The sequence below is a fragment of the Phymastichus coffea genome, unplaced genomic scaffold (assembly GCF_024137745.1).
Source record: "Phymastichus coffea isolate CEN01 unplaced genomic scaffold, Cenicafe_Pcof_1.1 PCOF00030, whole genome shotgun sequence".
Taxonomy (NCBI): Eukaryota; Metazoa; Arthropoda; class Insecta; order Hymenoptera; family Eulophidae; genus Phymastichus; species Phymastichus coffea.
The window spans coordinates 2,997,865-3,021,027 of NW_026706841.1; the positions used below are offsets into that span (position 1 = coordinate 2,997,865).

Below are 23,163 nucleotides of genomic sequence, written 5' to 3' on the forward strand. Positions count from 1 at the left end.
AGAGCGGCGAAAAGCTAGCGAGAGAGACACGTATTCGAAATGGTACTTATAATAATGTCTCGGCGTTAGCCCTGCAGGCGATATCCTCAGCCTCGCACGTGGCTCGCGATGACGCGCAGTGTGCAGCTCGGGTGCAGTCAAGAGGCGGGCGGCCCTAAAGGCTCGCACGCGTGGTCGCAGGAACTAGCCCACCAAAGGCACTAGGGGCAATCTCGGCACCGATACCTTACACCGAGTGGACACTCGCGTATTCGCAGGCAACCAAAATGTCATTCACAAAAGTTAGTCGCGAAAAGTCGGACAGCAAAAGATCGCAAGCACGTGTATAGCCACTCGTCACACGTCCACGTGCTTCGAAGTCACCGGTACAAGAAAGAGTTCTTATCGCGGGGCTTTTTCCTGCCCCACTCTCCTACTCGCGCGCGTCGCGCCGGCCTCCCGAATTCTCTCTCTCTAGCTCGCCCTCTATTAGCGCTCTCTCTGACTTACCTTTGGCTGCCATACATGTGAAATAGTTATATGACAAATATATATATATATATATATAAATAATTATAATTATGTGTGGGGAGAGAGAGACATAACGAGGGTCGGGCCGCTCGTTATAGTGGATATGAGATATGTTATACAGCTGGGATAACTCGCTTATGGTGTAAAATTCAATTATCTGAAGAAATAACAAACTACTAAAGTTGCTTTTCACAGGATTAGGTGGGTTAGCCTGCATGTGGTTCGGTAAGGGTGGTTTATGGGGGTTTGGTGGGTTAGAGGCAGGTTGGTTAGTTGAGGTAGTTTGTTTATCCCAGGATTAACCTGCTGATAGTTTGACGGGGGTGGTTTCTAGGGGGTAAAACACCCCTTAAATATATTTTTTGTTAATCCGGAAACACATCAATTTAATTTTGGTATTTTCTCATTGATAGGTGACAACTCGCGCGAGGCAAGTTTGTCCCGTACGAAGGCCTTTTTTACAGCCGAGCGGCCTTAGAATCGGGCGGCAGTCAGGCTTTCGGGCACCCCGGTCCGTTCGCGCGTCAATAATGAAATTCCTGTTAATTATAATCCGACACTCGCTATCGCAATTGTAAAATAATTAATTGAATGTTTATAACGATTTTCACTTGTTTATTAAAAAGAAAAATGTAATAGCGATTTTCTTTAATATAATGGGGAAGCGTATGGATACACTTATAGGCGTTTATATTTATAATATTTATTCTAGTCTCTTTCACAACATAAATAAGGTAAGCAGAATGGTGTAAAATCCAATTATTTCAAGAAATAACAAACGACTAAAGTTGCTTTTCACAGGATTAGGTGGGTTATCCTGCATGTGGTTCGGTAAGGGTGGTTTATGGGGATTTGGTGGGTTAGAGGCAGGTTGGTTAGTTGAGGTAGCTCGCTCACGCATAGGATTACATTATTTCAAGAAATAACAAACGACTAAACTTGTTTATCCCAGGGTTAGGTGGATTAACCTGCTGAAAGTTTGACGGAGGTGGTTTCTAGGGGGAGAAACACCCCTTAAATATATTTTTTTTCAAATCCGGAAACACGTCAATTTAATTTTGGTATTTTCTCATTATCAGTGCGATTTTTAAATCACTCGAGCTGATTTACTATATTACATGTCGTAAAACAGTACAAAAAATAGTGTATTTACCCCTATTAAAAAGGGGGTTGCAACCCTTCGGTATAAATGTTATTTCCTTAAAAGCGCCTTTTTATAAGATATTTTTTAACGTTGAGTTTACTGAAAAATATTCATTTGATGCTGAGAAATATTAAAAAAACTGATTTTAGGGGTTGATTTTCAGGGTGGATTTCACCTCTTAAAAGCCCTTATGGGCCGATAAAAAAAAGACGTATCTAATTTTTTTTCAAGTACTACAACTTATCCCAAAATCATTCAAATTGGTGAGGTCGGGTTGGGGTGGTTCCCTTGTTAGAAAAAAACTTCAAATATTGTCTACATAGAATCAAGAACATTTATTTAAAGAATGAGTTAATATTATTCATTTTGATAAAAAATATCTAGAAAAGAATCAAAATATGAAATTGTTCTTTGTAAGAGTTATCCAAGTATATTTTATAAGTTCTACATTGTTTGGCATTTAAATGTATTCATCACAAAATATCTCTCAATGGAATGACTATCCATTCTATCATTATCTTTAGAATTGATTGATACCTAAAAATGTAGAATTAATTATTATTGAGGGTTACTGTAATTTTACTTTTACAAAGTAAAAACAATAATACTTTTCTTTTAAAAACTTATGCTTGTAAGGCTTACGATTTGATGGACTGTAAAGATATAAAATGAGGACGTAAACTAATGTGATTTCAAATCTGTAAGATTATGAAAATAATCGGGGAAAAGAGTTACATTGTTGAACAAATATACCCTCTTTCAAATACTCGAAATTTAAACAAAACAAACTTGAAACGCGGAATTCGGACACGGTACAATAAAAGAATGGACACAAATATACAAGACTGTTCGATTATTCGAAAAAGTATTCGATTCCTAATAATCGAATTACCAAAATAATCGATTCTTGATAATCGATTTTATTTGAAAATAATCGATTAATCAAATGAATAATCGATGGTTGTTTTAATTAAAAAAAAGAATAAAACCCTTATAAATATATGGCAACAATATTATAATAAAAAAATAAGTAGGAAATAAGAACTACTGATCAATTGAACAATGCAAATTACGTTCTGATGGTATTTATTAAAAGGTCATTGCTTATTTCAATCATTTACAATTTAAATGGCAAATATTCAACATCGTCCAATGATTTAAATAAACTTTGAATTAGTTCTCTTGTCAAAAACTTCACAATATTGAACAGCATATTCGTCATTATGTTTTAGTAGAAGATACTGCTGCAGTCGTACGTTGGAAATATGAATAGTTAAATTATAATTGACAGTAAAATAAATTGTAAATCTTCTCGGATCTTCAGCCTCTAAAAAAATATGTATCGAATTGTATTTAAATTATTTTTTGATGTTAGATATTTAAAAAACTAATAACTTTACCATTGTGATTAACAATTTCATTGTAAACGTGGCCTGCATTATTCATCATGATGTTCTTTTTAGATTAATATTGTCTAGTTTATAAAAATAAATAAAAGATATACATTATGTATTTCCAAATTTTCATTTGTCGATTGCTAAAATTGATTACACTTACAGGCCTAGATTACACTTGTGACTTTAGTTTGACAATAAACACCTGTAGAATGATTATGGGTATGATTATAGCGTTATGGTAAAATACGTAATAAAAAATGCGCGAAATTTGAAATCGGTGTCTTTTTGTCGTTGTTATGATTAAGAATATCAATTAAATAGTCTAGTTTCTTTTTTAATTTTTAGTAATTGTACTTACTTGTAGATGGTTTGAAACAAAATGAAAAAATTTCACCCATACAACTAAAAAATTGAAAAAGTCAAAGTACACACTGTATCACCATTTTAAGCATGCATTTTTTGTAAATCAAGTCTCATACAAACCCACACAGTAATAGATAAATAGTTATATATATGATAGTCGAAATATGGTAAAAGCTACAGGTACATGATTAATAGAACTTTGGCCAAAGCAATAACATATTACCAATGAAATGATATAAAAATTAGAAATACATTAATTCTATGAACAATTTTTTATTTCGTGCTAAACAGAGGATTTTAAATAATTTTATGAATTCAAATGATGACGACAGTAAATCGATAGAATATGCTGTAATTATAAATAGTCAAATAAGAAGGTTTGAGAATGAGATTATAGTACATACACCTTTGATTATACCCATGAAAATAAATAAGGTTTTAACTATTATACAATGAAAATAAACTCTTTCAAACACACAACCACCAAACTATAGAATTACAAATTCCACTCTACTTCGGAGAACGAACTTAAAAAAACGAGCATGTTTAAATGCATACCAGATAATTTACTACGATAAGATCTATTGATGAGTCCAGCCTGAAAAAATAAGCGTTCAGATGGAAGAGTTGTTGCAAGATGAGATAAACGCTGCAATGCTATTTTGCTAAGCTCTGGGTGATCTCTTTTTTGATTTTTCCAAAAATCAAAAATATTATCTTTTCTTGGTATGTTCGACGACTGAAGATAGGCGTGGATCTACAATTCCCAACCAGATTGATTTACCTGAAGAATTTCATCTATTTGCTGCTCATATAATTTATCATAGGCATCCCAAATACTAATACCTTCGAGATTCTGATTGATATTTTGATGTGAATTGGCCTGAATTTCTTGTCTTTTTCTTGCTTGCTCTTTTATTTTATTTCTCTCTTGTTTCATCTGTTTCAATTGATTGTCAATTTCTACTATAGCATCAACACATGCCATAGGGTTAGTAAAATTCTCTTTTTTTCTAAACCTCGGATCTAGAACCATTGAGCAAGCCAATATCAAATTTTTTTATAGACCTTCAAAACGTTTTTTCATGTGTTTCTGAACTGTATCTTTGAACGATTTTCTCACTTCTGTATCCAAATGGCAATTAGAAATAATATTTTCAAATACTTGCACAAGAGGAATAATAATACTACATGTAGGATATACATCCCCGCTTATTTTGTTTATTACATCTCTGAATGGTTTCATGATTTTGAAAACATCCGCAAGAATCTTCACTTCGTCTCTACTTAATATATCTATAGGATGGTTACATGCAATCATTGCTACGAAAACGTAAGGTTCTAAGACTAAATATCGATTGATCATATCGATTGTTGATGACCACCTAGTAAAGTAATCATTTATTAGCTTTAGAGCATTTGCAATAGTCTTGACATTTTTATTATCATCATCGTCTACTTGGCTTTGCTTTAACTTAGCAGTAGCATTATTACTTCTCTTGATAAGTGTGACAATAGTTCCAATTTTGTTAATCAATTCGTTTAATTTTAGAGATTCTTTTACAGATTCTGGTAAAACATGACATATCGCATGTCCTAAGCATGCTAAATGACGCTTTTTACCAACAATATTGATTGCGGCCTTTTTTATTGCCGCGCCAGCATCAGTAAGCATTACGCTAATTTTATCAATATCAATTTTGAACTCTTTGAAAATTTTCCTCATTAACTCTTCAAGATACTCACTTGTATGACCCTTATACAATAGAATGCAACCCAAACATATCTTTTCAGATGTTGATGTGTTCTTATCTAAGAAATGATGCGTAACACCTATATGTGTCTGATTTGCTCTGTCGGACCAATTATCAGCTGTGATACAGTAGCTTTTGAGACTATTTATTTTAGTTTGTAATTTCGGTTTCATAACTTGATACTTTTGCTCTAATCTAGTTGTTATTGTGTGTCTAGATGGTACCTTGTACAGAGGAAATGCTTTTTTCAAAAGAGTTTTCAAGCCAACTTTTTCTACTGCACATAGAGGCATATGATCTTCACACAACATGAAAAGAACTGTGTTAGTAATTTCATCATCCTTTGAACCACCAGCTGTAAATATAATAGAAAGTTAATAGCTTTGTTTGAATCGTATAAACTGTCGTATTATTATAGCGAAACCTTGAAAATTTGTCACTTTTTGAAATGCTGATTGAATACAAGGAGTAAGAATATTTGTTGATTGAACTTCATCCTGTAAAATAAAATTTAGTTATTTTATAATTTGTATATGTAATTTGGTAGTTTTTTAGCCTACAGAATCAAAGCGTGGCCTCTTTGCCACTTGTAAATTTGTTTTTTTATATGATTTGTGGTTAGTTGATTGATTAAAAAACAAAGAATGTTTTGCAGATAAATGTTTTATTATATTCGTAGTATTTCTATGATATTTTAATTTCTCTTGACAATGTTGACACAAAAGAAACTGTACTTTATTTTCAGTAATTTTTTTACAATGTGACCAGATAGAACTGACGACTCTATGATTAAAACAAATAATTTATTTCGTCAGAAAATATTAATGATAAATTGTTAAGTAAAATTTATACAATTTACCTTGACTTTCTAGAGGTATTAAAAGTAAAATTTGTATTTTCTTTACTCTGTAATGGTAGATCGCATGCATCTGAAGGATTTTTTGTGCCGAGTTGATTTTGTTTCATTGAAATACTTTGTACGGTTCTCAATTGAGATTCATTTTTTGAAGTAATTGTTGAAGTAACAGCTTGTATATTGCATCCATGATCGATTAAATTCCCCATGTTATTGGAGTCAGCTGTAACAATAATATTTAGTAGAACTATTTTGCCTATTTCTATCGATTAGAGATAATGATAACAATACTTTGTAAGCATACGAATTTGACTAGGACTATCTGATGTTGGGCAAGCTTTGCAACAATAACAAATGTCATCTGGTAGCAGTCTTGTTTCCATTTCATCATCGTCGGTAAACTCATCAATTGGTTCCAAGACTTTCACACTAGATAGATAGAAAAAGATGGAAGTGAGATTGTTTAATTTAATTAAATTTTTCATAGAACGATAGAAGAATATAGAACACAATTAATATACTTACAAGTCTATACCAACAATTGACTTAAATACAAATTTCAATTTTTCACCTTCTTCCAACAAGTATAGCAAATTACCTTGAACATAGTCTTAAGCCACTTTATTGAACTCTAGAATACAAATACTTAATTATTATGAATGTAAATTGTAATAATAATATGGAAATATTCCAAAATACTTTTTATCCTGGCATAGTGACCAGTGGATATATCATCAACTTTAACTTCAGGATAATTATTTATTTTAAACCATATAGACATCTTTCTCGGTTCTTCTGCAATTACAAAAATTTCAAGTTTATAGTTATTTTTACAATTTTATTGAATATACATATTTATATATATTAACCTACTACAACAATAAAATTTTTAAACTTAAATGTAGTAAATATGTAAATAAAATTTTTTTATGCACTTTGATTTTGTCTGTCTTCGACGAATGGGTTGAAAACATCATGATCATTGTTATCCATTCTTGATTCTACCTATTAGACAGCTCACGTCTCACTCTCACCTCACATTCAACCGTCACAAATTTCTTTTCTATTCGAACGTATGTAAATAGAGAGAATAATATGCACGCATGCGCAAAACACAAATTGCACAAAGCGCAGATCAATTCGATTATTGGCCAAAAAATAAACAAAGCTGTAATAATCGAGTTTCAAAATAATCGAAAAAATCGAATAATTTGTTAAATAATCGAATGCTTATCGATTAATCGAATATAATCGAACATCACTATACAAGAGACCTAGATGCGTTACGATTAGGAAAAAAAGTATTGGATGGTTAACACCATATTTCCATCACTAGACACTGTACAGTGTACACCCGCCGAATCATTCTGTGTACACCCTGATGAAATTTTCAAGGACTATCAGTTTGTCAGTTATGTGTAATGTCGACATTGACTTAACTTAAAGGGTGTTAGTATATATTCTTGCTGATTCAAGTAGCTTAGTTTTAATAACTGGCATGGTTGGTGATAGAAAAATGTATTCTTATTTGAAAAAGAAGTATTTTATTGATAATTCCATATACTACCTCTTTATACGAGTCTTTTTAACTTTGAACAGCAATAATAATACTATATTTATTTTTCATTTAAAGTGACTGCATTTTTCGAACATGGAGTGAAAGATGTTAAAATATACATTGTTAAAAATGTTATTTTAATTTGTGGGTTTTTATTTGTGGGATATTAGCAATAGTTTTTTTAAAGAAAGATTTTCAATATTATTTCAAACATTAACTTTTTTTACTGTTTTTGATGTGTTTTATAACGATATAAATATTTAAGAAACTACAAATTTTATTTGGAATACAATCAAACTCAACTTTTTTATCAATATATTATTAACTTACAGCAACGTTAAGTTGATAGTTATGAATAAACTTTACAGAAAATCCAAACATAGAATTGAGCATTCATCGATTGAATTGGATCTTGTGATTTTTATAGTTTATTAAGAATCAACAATTATGAGAGATAAATAGGATTAGACAGTTAATTTTTATAATGAGTTGGAAATTTTTGGAAAAAAAGTGACTTGGTTTTTATTACTTCTCAATGGAGACTTTAAAGTTCAATAAAGGCAATGATAAGTTTGTTTAATACACATAATTATTAATATTGTACAAGATGTTTATAATTATTTTTGTTCAATTTTTCATAAATGTCAATCATCTATTTATAGAATAGTCAATTTCTTAAATTTACAAAATGAAAATTAACACAGATTATTCATGCATTCATGATGGATTACTGTTCTTGGTTTCTCATTTCACTAGTATATTTTTACAATTCATTAGCTATGATATATTATTATTGCGACTGGAAAGATTTTATTATTTATAGAGTTCTTAATAATTTGCGTGAATGTATCAATATTGACAGAGAAAAATTTCAGTTAAACTTGTTTGACTGAAGTTTCAGTTAACTTGTTTTCATATATCAAATTTATGTCAAATATCTAATTAACTGAATTATTACAAATATTATGACTAGTTTTGTATTATAAGTATACTTCTAGTTTGTATTATAAAATATTTTTGTAGTTGGAAAAGTATAATATTGAATTATCTTTTTGAATGAAGCAAAAAAAATAGTTCATTGTAAATTAGATTTAATTTTTTGGTCATTTCTATATGGATACATCTGGTGTTTTTGTATGTTAAACATATCTTGTTCTGATTGACTGTATGCAATGACTATTAGTTTAAGCTAGTTTGCAAGTTGATAATTGGCATCGAAATAATTTTTTTTTAAATTGGAATATTTGTCAATCATATGAAAAGATTGAAAAAAAAATATTAGTTACGTTGAAGGTATCAATAATTAAAATAAATTTAGTTAAAATTTTTAAGTGTCAATGACTTTGTCACCATTACTGATATTAAGATGTACTTTTATTATAAACATGCCTAAAATCTTGAATTTTTTAAATGATCATGAACTAAAGAAACTGTTTTTTACACAAGTTATTAACATTTTATGTAAGCAATCACTTTTTTTTCAATGGGCTACATTCAGATTTTGTTCTATTGATTCCATTGTATTCCTGTAACTTTTAAATGTAGAAATCGTGAATAAGATTCAATGGTCAGCCATACAATACATTCAGATTTTTTTATATTGATTCCATTGTATTCCAGTAACTTTTTGATGTAGAAATTATCAATAAGATTCAATGCTCAGCCATACAATACATTCAGATTTTGTTATATTGATTCCATTGTATTCCTGTAACTTTTTTATATAGAAATCCTCAATAAGATTCAATGGTCAGCTATTCAATAATCTATATTCAGTGACTATCCAATTGAAACATCTAGCAGTCTCGATGGAGGTATTTCCTTTCTCGTCGCTCGGCTAGCATGCACAAAGTTGCACATTGTTCCTCACATACAAAAGTTGTCCAAAAATGAATTCAAAATCAACTAAAGCAGTTATATGTTTCTACATTGTTCGTAGATAAAAAAAATGCCAAATTAGAAATCCTAAGTGATTCGTTTCGCAAGTTAGGGACGCTTTTGTATTTATGCTATACGCATTCATGAAGAGCAAAGAACATTTGAGCACACACATATAATCCCCTTTTTGAACTCCAAGTCAAACAAATTAAGCATGTGCTTATTATTTATTGTTGGTAATATTTTTTTTTCAAAGATCTTATCAATATATATATATATATTCCATAGTATCAAAACTTATAGGTAAGTTTTTACGTAAGAATCCACTAGTCCGGGCGCTAGTGACACTTGAGCATTTTTGAGAAGTGCACGCGGTTATATAGTTGTTCTTTGTGATTTTGGGATCACTAAATGCGAATGCCGTGGGTGTTTTACCGAATTCCCGGTCAATTTTGTTTAAATCACATTGTTGGAACAAATTATGAACAAATTATTTTTTCGTCCCGAATTATTTTTTTTATATAATTTGGCTCATTTTGAGAAAAAAAGGTTTCTTGTCATTTTTCTCTAAAATGCATATTTAAAAAGTTATTAATTTTTAAAGGTCAACAATTTGACGTTTTTTTGCTAACTTTGAATTTTAATAACTTTTGGCCTATTAAATATTTTTTCAAAATTAAAAATTATGCTTGTTCCTTAACCCATTCAGTCCGAAGTGGACGATTTTTTTTTACTGCTTTCAATTGATTTTCTGAATGTGAAATCAGTCTTCAAAAAAATTAGGAGAGGATATTTCCGACGTAAAATTGTCTGCATAAAAGGCGTCCTTGAATCCTAGACTTTAAGTTATAGGTGTAGATTTATATATTTGAGATATAGATGTATTGGTATTTGTATGTGTGTGAACGAGGAGTCTCGTGTAAAAGGTTAGTCGTAGTGTGAGGTAGCCAGGCTCACACTCGAGAGGTTGGTAAGGTAGAAAGCGTTTCGTCCCGATGCTACCGGCTGCACTCGTCAGTAAGGCTCGACGGCCGGTAACATCTGCCTCATACGCTCGAAGTGCTGCTCGTATCGCTATGCGGACTTATATATTCAGTGAGCGTATTTATTGCCGCTCGTGGCTGGCCGATACCATCTAGATGTGGATGGTCGAATCATGAGACAGTCACAGATTTTTTGAAATTCAACATGGCTGCATCCAATACGGCGGTTTAAAGAAGGAAATTTTTTGCTACTTTTCGTAGTTTTACGAAAAACAATATTTTTTTACCAATATTCATCAAACTTCGTGAATAAGGGTTTTCTGCGTCGCTGATTACGAATTTACAATCAGATTTTTAAAATTCAAGATAGCGGATCCAATTTGGCGGCCAAAAATTTCAAAAAATGTAAGGTTTTTATAAAAATTGGTGTACAGCGGTATTTTAGGTCGCTAATTACGAATTAATTATTAGATTTTGACAATGGCGGATCCAATATGGCGACCGGAAGTTTCGAAAAATGTAATATTTTTATGAAATTTGGTGTACAGGGGTTTTTTAGGTCGCTGATTACGAATTAATTATCAGATTTTGAAAATTAAAAATGACTGATTCATTGTGGAAGCTGAAAATCCAAATAATTTTTCAGTTTTTAGTCATTTTTTAATTTTGGTATTCAAAAGCATGAAAATGTTAATGACTCTAGATTTTGACAATTCGAAACTTTAAAACTGTTACTGTATACATGACATAAGCCCAAAACACCCCTATACATGCATTTTTTAGATTAGAAAATTATAAAAGGATAGAAAACTTTATATTAGCTATTTGAAAATTTAACTACAAATTGTTATTTAGTGATTTAAAAGACCTATGGGTACCGATTTCTATATAAACTGAAAACATTTTTGGATTTTCGGCCGTTATATTGAATCTGCCATCTTGAATATTCAAAATTTAGTAATTAATTCGTAATCAGTGTCCGAAAAACCCTTGTACATCAATTTTCATAAAAATCTGACTTTTAGTAATTTTCGACTACCATATTGGATCCGCCATTTTGAATTTTAAAAATTTGATTGTAAATTTGTAATCAGCGACCCAAAAAAAATCCTATACATGAAGTTTGATGAACATTGGTAAAAAAAAAATATTATTTTTTGAAAAAATACGAAAAGTAGCAAAATATTTCCTTCTTTGAACCGTCATATTAAATGTCGCTATGTTAAATTTAAAAAAACCTACCCCTATAACTTAATATCCAGGATTCGAAGACGCCTTTTATGCGTCATAAAGATCTATATTGAGATTTAACTCGAAAACAAGAATTTTTCTCACTCAAAATTTTGCATTTTTGTTAAATAAATAATTATAAGTGTGTTAATATGTATTTTTTTCAAAATTCTGTAAGCGTAGATCGAAAGTCTACAAAATTTTACGTCGGAAATATCCTCTCCTGAGTTTTTTAAAGACCGATTTCATATCAGAAAATTAATTGAAAACAGTAAAAAAATCGTCCATTTAGGACTTAATAGGTTAAGAGTTGCTCTACAATATGATATACTTCAAAATAAAATCTACCCCTCAAAAGTTAATAACGTCTTGGAATGCTGACGTTTATTCCCCGTACGAAAAGTGAAAACGTGCAAATTACAAAAGGCTGCGTACTTGTCCATAAGATCAAACTCCTAGTGAAATGCAAACGCAACTAATAAAATACTGGCACTAAGCCAATTTGTTAATAGATTTGCCATACTGCAACAAGATGATAACGAAACTCAAATCCATGAACCAAATACAGAAAAATCCAAGGAAGCAAACGTCATAAAAAATAAAGCACCTCCAATATTTGCTTATTACATCAATAATATACCTCTACTGGTAAATGTTCTAAACATAATAGCAAAAGACAGCTACACTTTAAAGTACAATAAAATTTCTAACAATTCAGTCACACTAAAAATTACTGCTATTTAAGAGCAGTATGTGTAAAATGTGCACAAAGCCATAAAACTAAGGAATGTCCAATTAGAGAAGAAATCAATGAAGTAACATATGCAATTTGTAAAGTTAACCACACTGCAAGTTATAAAGAATGTCCATTTCGTAATGAGTTGCAACAAAAATTATATACCAGATTAAGAGTAAAATTAGTCATTTAAAACAACAACCAAGTTCAGCCTAATTTAAATACAAATGTAAACAGAGTTAGACCAAACACATTATATGCCCAAGCAACGGATAATCAAAACGAACAGAGTATGACAGAAGAATCAAGACAATCAAGCAACAAACCAGAAGTAATTAAACACATAAAAGAAGTAAGTAAAAGCAAACTCGAACATATTATGGAAAAACTAATACAAAGAATGGATCCTTTGTTAATTCTGCTAACGGTTTTAGTGAACAAAAGAACAGTGAATACATTGAATACATTGAAAATAAATATCTGGAACGCAAATGGACTAATGCGGAGACTCATATATTTAAAAACATTTCTAATTTACGAAGATACTGACATCGTGTTAATACCATAAATACTCTTTACGAAGAAAAACTACCTACGTATTCCAAATTACACTGTTCATAACAAAAAATAGCCACTTATTGAAGCTCATAGAGGAACAGAGATTCTAATTAAAACAAAAATTAATCACTTTGTTCACGCACACTTAAGTGAAATTAAACTACAAGCAACTAGTGTCATCATGAAAGATAACAACGGCTCTCTAACCGAATTCCTACAGCCAAATTTCCGTAACCCTCGAGCTCGTTACCCTGCCACGCTCTAACTCCGACCTCTTAACCTCAAACTCCTGAACCTTCGAGCTGTTTACACTGCCACGCTGTAACCCCAAACTCTGAACCTCGATTTCCTTAACCCTCGAGTTTGTTACCAACCACGCTGTATCCCAAAACTCTTAACCCCTATTACATTAACCCTCACGCTGGCTACCAAGCCACGATCTAATCCCTAAGTCCCACATTCCAGTTTCATTAGCCCTCGAGCTGGTTACCCTGCCACGCTGTAACCCGGAATTCATAAACCCCTATTTCAACAACACTCGAGCTCGTTACCCTGCCACGCTGTATCCCCAATCTCTTAATCCCGATTTCCTTATCCCTCACGCTGGCTACCCTGCCACGCTCTTATCCCTATCTCCCACATCCCAGTTTCTTTAGCACTCGAGCTGGTTACCCTGCCACGCTGTAACCCGGAATTCATAAACCCCAGTTTCATCAACCCTCGAGTTGGTTACCCTGCCACGCTCTAACTCCGAACTCTCAACTCCAAATTCCTGAACCCTCGAGCTGTTTACACTTCCACGCTGTAACCCCAATCTCTGAACCCCGATTTCCTTAATCCTCGAGTATGTTATCTTGCCACGCTGTATCCCCAAAATCTGAACCCCAATTTCCTTAACCCTCACGCTGGCAACCCTGTCATGTAGTAATCACTAACTCCCACATCCCAGTTTCATCAGCCCTAGAGCTGGTTACCCTTCCACGCTGTAACCCGGAATTCATAAACCCCAATTTTATCAACCCTCGAGCTGGTTACCCTGCCACGATCTAACTCCATACTCTTAACCCGAAATTCGTGAACCCTCGAGCTGTTTACACTGCTGCGCTGTAACCCCAAACTCTCAACCCCGATTTCCTTAACCCTCGAGTTTGTTACCCTGCCACGCTGTAACCCCAAACTCATATACCCCAATTTCCTTAACACTCGAGTTGGTTACCCTGCCACGCTCGAACCTCAAATTCCTATATACCAATTTCACCAACCATCGAACTGGTTACCCTGCCGCGCTGTAACATCAAATTCTTAACCACAGTTTCCTTAACACACGAGCTAGTATCACTGCCACGCTGTAACCCCAATTTCCTTAACCCTCGAGTTTGTTACCTGCCACGCTTTAACCCCAAACTCATATACCGCCATTTCCTTAACCCTCGATCTGGTTACCCTGACAGGCTCTAACCCCGAACTCCTACAGCCAAATTTCCGTAACCCTCGAGCTCGTTACCCTGCCACGCTCTAACTCCGACCTCTTAACCTCAAATTTCTGAACCTTCAAGCTGTTTACACTGCCATGCTGTAACCCCAAACTCTGAACCTCGATTTCCTCAACCCTCGAGTTTGTTACCCGCCACACTGTATCCCAAAACTCTTAACCCCTATTACATTAACCCTCACGCTGGCTACCAAGCCACGATCTAATCCCTAACTCCCACATCCCAGTTTCTTTAGCACTCGAACTGGTTACCCTGCCACGCTCGAACCTCGAACTCCTACACCCCAATTTCATCAACCTTCGAGCTGGTTACCCTGCCACGCTGTAACTTCAAACTACGACATCCCAGTTTCCTTAAACCTCGAGTTTGTTACCCTGCCACCCTGTAACCCCAAACTCTTAACCCCAATTTCCTTAGCCCTCACGCTGGCAACCCTGTCATGTAGTAATCCCTAACTCCCACATCCCAGTTTCATCAGCCCTAGAGCTTGTTACCCTTCCACGATCTAACTCCGTACTCTTAATCCCAATTTCTTTAAACCTCCTGTTGGTTACACTGCCACGCTGTAACCCCAAACTCATATACCCCAATTTCCTTAACACTCGAGTTGGTTACCCTGCCACGCTCGAACCTCAAATTCCTATATCCCAATTTCACCAACCTTTGAACTGGTTACCCTGCCACGCTGTAACACCAAATTCTTAACCACAGTTTCCTTAACACACGAGCTAGTGTCACTGCCACGCTGTAACCCCGATTTCCTTAACCCTCGAGTTTGTTACCTGCCACTCTTTAACCCCAAACTCATATACCGCAATTTCCTTAACCCTCGATCTGGTTACCCTGACAGGCTCTAACCCCGAATGCCTACAGTCAAATTTCCGTAACCCTCGAGCTCGTTACCCTGCCACGCTCTAACTCCGACCTCTTAACCTCAAATTCCTGAACCTTCGAGCTGTTTACACTGCCACGCTGTAACCCCAAACTCTGAACCTCGATTTCCTTAACCCTCGAGTTTTTTACCCGCCACGCTGTATCCCAAAACTCTTAACCCCTATTACATTAACCCTCACGCTGGCTACCAAGCCACGATCTAATCCCTAACTCCCACATTCCAGTTTCATTAGCCCTCGAGCTGGTTACCCTGCCACGCTGTAACCCGGAATTCATAAACCCCTATTTCATCAACCCTCGAGCTCGTTACCCTGCCACGTTGTATCCCCAATCTCTTAATCCCTATTTCCTTATCCCTCACGCTGGCTACCCTGCCACGCTCTTATCCCTATCTCCCACATCCCAGTTTCTTTAGCACTCGAACTGGTTACCCTGCCACGCTCGAACCTCGAACTCCTACACCCCAATTTCATCAACCTTCGAGCTGGTTACCCTGCCACGCTGTAACCCCAAACTCTTAACCCCAATTTCCTTAGCCCTCACGCTGGCAACCCTGTCATGTAGTAATCCCTAACTCCCACATCCCAGTTTCATCAGCCCTAGAGCTGGTTACCCTTCCACGATCTAACTCCGTACTCTTAACCCCAATTTCTTTAAACCTCCTGTTGGTTACACTGCCACGCTGTAACCCCAAACTCATATACCCCAATTTCCTTAACACTCGAGTTGGTTCCCCTGCCACGCTCGAACCTCAAATTCCTATATCCCAATTTCACCAACCTTCGAACTGGTTACCCTGCCACGCTGTAACACCAAATTCTTAACCACAGTTTCCTTAACACACGAGCTAGTGTCACTGCCACGCTGTAACCCCGATTTCCTTAACCCTCGAGTTTGTTACCTGCCACTCTTTAACCCCAAACTCATATACCGCAATTTCCTTAACCCTCGATCTGGTTACCCTGACAGGCTCTAACCCCGAATGCCTACAGTCAAATTTCCGTAACCCTCGAGCTCGTTACCCTGCCACGCTCTAACTCCGACCTCTTAACCTCAAATTCCTGAACCTTCGAGCTGTTTACACTGCCACGCTGTAACCCCAAACTCTGAACCTCGATTTCCTTAACCCTCGAGTTTTTTACCCGCCACGCTGTATCCCAAAACTCTTAACCCCTATTACATTAACCCTCACGCTGGCTACCAAGCCACGATCTAATCCCTAACTCCCACATTCCAGTTTCATTAGCCCTCGAGCTGGTTACCCTGCCACGCTGTAACCCGGAATTCATAAACCCCTATTTCAACAACCCTCACGCTGGGTACCCTGCCACGCTCTTATCCCTATCTCCCACATCCCAGTTTCTTTAGCACTCGAGCTGGTTACCCTGCCACGCTCGAACCTCGAACTCCTACACCCCAATTTCATCAACCTTCGAGCTGGTTACCCTGCCACGCTGTAACTCCAAACTACGACATCCCAGTTTCGTTAACCCTCGAGCTGGTTACACTGTCACGCTGTAACCCCAAATTCTTAACCCCAATTTCCTTAACCCTCACGCTGGCAACCCTGTCATGTACTAATCCCTAACTCCCACATCCCAGTTTCATCAGCCCTAGAGCTGGTTACCCTTCCAAGCTGTAACCCGGAATTCATAAACCCCAATTTCATCAACCCTCGAGATGGTTACCGTGCCACGACCTAACTCCGTACTCTTAACCCGAAATTCCTATACCCTCGAGCTGTTTACACTGCTACGCTGTAACCCCAAACTCTCAACCCCGATTTCCTTAACCCTCGAGTTTGTTACCCTGCCACGCTGTATCCCCAAACTCTAAACCCCTATTTCCTTAACCCTCCTCCTCGCTACCCTGTCACGAACTAATCCCTAACTCCTACATCCCAGTTTCATCAGCCCTAGAGCTGGTTACCCTGCCACGCTGTAACACGGAAGTCATAAACCCCAATTTCATCAACCCTCGAGCTAGTTACCATGCCTCCACCTATCTCCGTACTCTTAACCCGAAATTCCTGAACCCTCGAGCTGTTTACACTGCTACGCTGTAACCCCAAACTCTCAACCCCGATTTCCTTAACCCTCGAGTTTGTTACCCTGCCACGCTGTATCCCCAAACTCTGAACGCCAATTTCCTTAACCCTCCTCCTCGCTACCCTGTCACGAACTAATCCCTAACTCCTACATCCCAGTTTCATCAGCCCTAGAGCTGGTTACCCTGCCACGCTCGAACCTCGAACTCCTACACCCCAATTTCATCAACCTTCGAGCTGGTTACCCTGCCACGCTGTAACTCCAAACTACGACATCCCAGTTTCGTTAACCCTCGAGCTGGTTACACTGTCACGCTGTAACCCCAAATTCTTAACCCCAATTTCCTTAACCCTCACGCTGGCAACCCTGTCATGTACTAATCCCTAACTCCCACATCCCAGTTTCATCAGCCCTAGAGCTGGTTACCCTTCCAAGCTGTAACCCGGAATTCATAAACCCCAATTTCATCAACCCTCGAGATGGTTACCGTGCCACGACCTAACTCCGTACTCTTAACCCGAAATTCCTATACCCTCGAGCTGTTTACACTGCTACGCTGTAACCCCAAACTCTCAACCCCGATTTCCTTAACCCTCGAGTTTGTTACCCTGCCACGCTGTATCCCCAAACTCTAAACCCCTATTTCCTTAACCCTCCTCCTCGCTACCCTGTCACGAACTAATCCCTAACTCCTACATCCCAGTTTCATCAGCCCTAGAGCTGGTTACCCTGCCACGCTGTAACACGGAAGTCATAAACCCCAATTTCATCAACCCTCGAGCTAGTTACCATGCCTCCACCTATCTCCGTACTCTTAACCCGAAATTCCTCAACCCTCGAGCTGTTTACACTGCTACGCTGTAACCCCAAACTCTCAACCCCGATTTCCTTAACCCTCGAGTTTGTTACCCTGCCACGCTGTATCCCCAAACTCTGAACGCCAATTTCCTTAACCCTCCTCCTCGCTACCCTGTCACGAACTAATCCCTAACTCCTACATCCCAGTTTCATCAGCCCTAGAGCTGGTTACCCAGCCACGCTGTAACCCGGAATGATTAAACCCCAATTTCATCACCCCTCGAGCTGGTTGCCCTGCCACGCTCTAACTCCTAACTCTTAACCCCAAATTCCTGAACCCTCGAGCTGTTTACACTGCCACGCTGTAACCCCAAACTCTGAACCTCGATTTCCTTAACCCTCGAGTTTTTTACCCGCCACGCTGTATCCCAAAACTCTTAACCCCTATTACATTAACCCTCACGCTGGCTACCAAGCCACGATCTAATCCCTAACTCCCACATTCCAGTTTCATTAGCCCTCGAGCTGGTTACCCTGCCACGCTGTAACCCGGAATTCATAAACCCCTATTTCAACAACCCTCACGCTGGCTACCCTGCCACGCTCTTATCCCTATCTCCCACATCCCAGTTTCTTTAGCACTCGAGCTGGTTACCCTGCCACGCTCGAACCTCGAACTCCTACACCCCAATTTCATCAACCTTCGAGCTGGTTACCCTGCCACGCTGTAACTCCAAACTACGACATCCCAGTTTCCTTAACCCTCGAGCTGGTTACACTGTCACGCTGTAACCCCAAATTCTTAACCCCAATTTCCTTAACCCTCACGCTGGCAACCCTGTCATGTACTAATCCCTAACTCCCACATCCCAGTTTCATCAGCCCTAGAGCTGGTTACCCTTCCAAGCTGTAACCCGGAATTCATAAACCCCAATTTCATCAACCCTCGAGATGGTTACCGTGCCACGACCTAACTCCGTACTCTTAACCCGAAATTCCTATACCCTCGAGCTGTTTACACTGCTACGCTGTAACCCCAAACTCTCAACCCCGATTTCCTTAACCCTCGAGTTTGTTACCCTGCCACGCTGTATCCCCAAACTCTAAACCCCTATTTCCTTAACCCTCCTCCTCGCTACCCTGTCACGAACTAATCCCTAACTCCTACATCCCAGTTTCATCAGCCCTAGAGCTGGTTACCCTGCCACGCTGTAACCCGGAAGTCATAAACCCCAATTTCATCAACCCTCGAGCTAGTTACCATGCCTCCACCTATCTCCGTACTCTTAACCCGAAATTCCTGAACCCTCGAGCTGTTTACACTGCTACGCTGTAACCCCAAACTCTCAACCCCGATTTCCTTAACCCTCGAGTTTGTTACCCTGCCACGCTGTATCCCCAAACTCTAAACCCCTATTTCCTTAACCCTCCTCCTCGCTACCCTGTCACGAACTAATCCCTAACTCCTACATCCCAGTTTCATCAGCCCTAGAGCTGGTTACCCAGCCACGCTGTAACCCGGAATGATTAAACCCCAATTTCATCACCCCTCGAGCTGGTTGCCCTGCCACGCTCTAACTCCTAACTCTTAACCCCAAATTCCTGAACCCTCGAGCTGTTGACACTGCCACGCTGTAACCCGAAACTCCGAACCCCGATTTCCATAATCCTCACGCTGGCTACCAGGTCATGTACTAATCGCTAATTCCTACATCCCATTTTCATCAGCCTTCGAGCTGGTTATCCTGCCACGCTCGAATCCCAAACTACCACAATCCAGTTTTATCAACCTTCGATCTGGTTACCTAGCCACGCTCTAACTCCTAACTCTTAACCTCAAAATCCTGGACCCTCGAGCTGTTTACACCGCCACGCTGGAACCCCAAACTCTGAACCCCGATTTCCTTAATCCTCGATATTGTTACCCTGCCATGCTGTATCCCCAAACTCTGAACGCCAATTTCCTTTACCCTCATGCTGGCTACCCTGTCATGTACTAATCCCTAAAACCCACATCCCATGTTCATCAGCCCTAGAGCTGGTTACCCTGCCACGCTGTAACCCGGAATTTATAAACCCCAATTTCATCAACCCTTGAGATGGTTGCCCTGCCACGCTCTAACTCCTAACTCTTAACCTCGAAATCCTGGACCCTCGAGCTGTTTACACTGCCACGCTGGAACCCCAAACTCTGAACCCCGATTTCCTTAATCCTCGATATTGTTACCCTGCCATGCTGTATCCCCAAACTCTGAACGCCAATTTCCTTAACCCTCACGCTGGCTACCCTGACACGCTCTAATCCCTAACACCAACATCCCAGTTTCATCAGCCCTAGAGCTGGTTACCCTGCTACGCTGTAACCCGGAAGTCATAAACCCCAATTTCATCAACCCTCGAGCTAGTTACCATGCCTCCACCTATCTCCGTACTCTTAACCCGAAATTCCTGAACCCTCGAGCTGTTTACACTGCTACGCTGTAACCCCAAACTCTCAACCCCGATTTCCTCAACCCTCGAGTTTGTTACCCTGCCACGCTGTATCCCCAAACTCTTAACCCTTATTTCCTTAACCCTCACGTTGGCTACCCTGACACGCTCTAATCCCTAACACCAACATCCCAGTTTCATCAGCCCTAGAGCTGGTTACCCTTCCACGCTGTAACCCGGAATTCATCAACCTCAATTTCATCTACCCACGAGCTGGTTACCCTGCCACGCTCGAATCCCAAACTACCACAACGCAATTTCATCAACCCTCGAGCTGGTTACCGTGCCACGCTGTAACCCCAAACTCTGAATCCCGATTTCCTTAATCCTCGATATTCTTACCCTGCCACGCTGTATCCCCAAACTCTGAACGCCAATTTCCTTAACCCTCATGCTGGCTACCCTGTCACGTACTAATAACTAACTCCCACATCCCAGTTTCATCAGCCCTCGACCTGGTTACCCTGCCACGCTGTAACCCAGAATTCATAAACCGCAATTTCGTCAACCCTCAAGCTGGTTGACCTGCCACGTTGTAACCCCAAACTCTGAACGCCAATTTCCTTAACCCTCATGCTGGCTACCCTGTCATGTACTAATCCCTAACACCCACATCCCATGTTCATCAGCCCTAGAGCTGGTTACCCTGCCACGCTGTAACCCGGAATTTATAAACCCCAATTTCATCAACCCTCGAGATGGTTGCCCTGCCACGCTGGAACCCCAAACTCTGAACCCCGATTTCCTTAATCCTCGATATTGTTACCCTGCCATGCTGTATCCCCAAACTCTGAACGCCAATTTCCTTAACCCTCATGCTGGCTACCCTGTCATGTACTAATCCCTAACACCAACATCCCAGTTTCATCAGCCCTAGAGCTGGTTACCCTGCCACGCTGTAACCCGAAACTCCGAACCCCGATTTCATCAACCCTCGAGCTAGTTACCATGCCTCCACCTATCTCCGTACTCTTAACCCGAAATTCCTGAACCCTCGAGCTGTTTACACTGCTACGCTGTAACCCCAAACTCTCAACCCCGATTTCCTTAACCCTCGAGTTTGTTACCCTGCCACGCTGTATCCCCAAACTCTAAACCCCTATTTCCTTAACCCTCCTCCTCGCTACCCTGTCACGAACTAATCCCTAACTCCTACATCCCAGTTTCATCAGCCCTAGAGCTGGTTACCCTGCCACGCTGTAACCCGGAAGTCATAAACCCCAATTTCATCAACCCTCGAGCTAGTTACCATGCCTCCACCTATCTCCGTACTCTTAACCCGAAATTCCTGAACCCTCGAGCTGTTTACACTGCTACGCTGTAACCCCAAACTCTCAACCCCGATTTCCTTAACCCTCGAGTTTGTTACCCTGCCACGCTGTATCCCCAAACTCTGAACGCCAATTTCCTTAACCCTCCTCCTCGCTACCCTGTCACGAACTAATCCCTAATTCCTACATCCCAGTTTCATCAGCCCTAGAGCTGGTTACCCAGCCACGCTGTAACCCGGAATGATTAAACCCCAATTTCATCAACCCTCGAGATGGTTACCGTGCCACGACCTAACTCCGTACTCTTAACCCGAAATTCCTATACCCTCGAGCTGTTTACACTGCTACGCTGTAACCCCAAACTCTCAACCCCGATTTCCTTAACCCTCGAGTTTGTTACCCTGCCACGCTGTATCCCCAAACTCTAAACCCCTATTTCCTTAACCCTCCTCCTCGCTACCCTGTCACGAACTAATCCCTAACTCCTACATCCCAGTTTCATCAGCCCTAGAGCTGGTTACCCTGCCACGCTGTAACCCGGAAGTCATAAACCCCAATTTCATCAACCCTCGAGCTAGTTACCATGCCTCCACCTATCTCCGTACTCTTAACCCGAAATTCCTGAACCCTCGAGCTGTTTACACTGCTACGCTGTAACCCCAAACTCTCAACCCCGATTTCCTTAACCCTCGAGTTTGTTACCCTGCCACGCTGTATCCCCAAACTCTGAACGCCAATTTCCTTAACCCTCCTCCTCGCTACCCTGTCACGAACTAATCCCTAATTCCTACATCCCAGTTTCATCAGCCCTAGAGCTGGTTACCCAGCCACGCTGTAACCCGGAATGATTAAACCCCAATTTCATCAACCCTCGAGATGGTTACCGTGCCACGACCTAACTCCGTACTCTTAACCCGAAATTCCTATACCCTCGAGCTGTTTACACTGCTACGCTGTAACCCCAAACTCTCAACCCCGATTTCCTTAACCCTCGAGTTTGTTACCCTGCCACGCTGTATCTCCAAACTCTAAACCCCTATTTCCTTAACCCTCCTCCTCGCTACCCTGTCACGAACTAATCCCTAACTCCTACATCCCAGTTTCATCAGCCCTAGAGCTGGTTACCCTGCCACGCTGTAACCCGGAAGTCATAAACCCCAATTTCATCAACCCTCGAGCTAGTTACCATGCCTCCACCTATC

The 23,163-nt window shown here is 39.0% G+C and overlaps 1 protein-coding gene across 7 annotated transcripts in view; it reads left to right on the plus strand.

Annotated features, from left to right (window-relative positions):
• Positions 1-7,185: 7,185 nt before the first annotated feature.
• LOC131663055 (syndetin) overlaps positions 7,186-23,163 on the plus strand; it is a 400,041-nt gene continuing 384,063 nt past the window's right edge. For 6 of the 7 annotated variants that reach the window (XM_058933119.1, XM_058933124.1, XM_058933123.1 and 3 more), the window contains exon 1: positions 7,186-7,525. Coding sequence is in view for 1 of the 7 variants with exons in the window: in XM_058933123.1 (XP_058789106.1) it covers positions 7,523-7,525 (3 nt within the window). In the remaining 6 variants the exon portion in view is untranslated. The remainder of the gene's footprint in view (positions 7,526-23,163) is intronic. The other variant, XM_058933120.1, reaches the window with a different exon arrangement.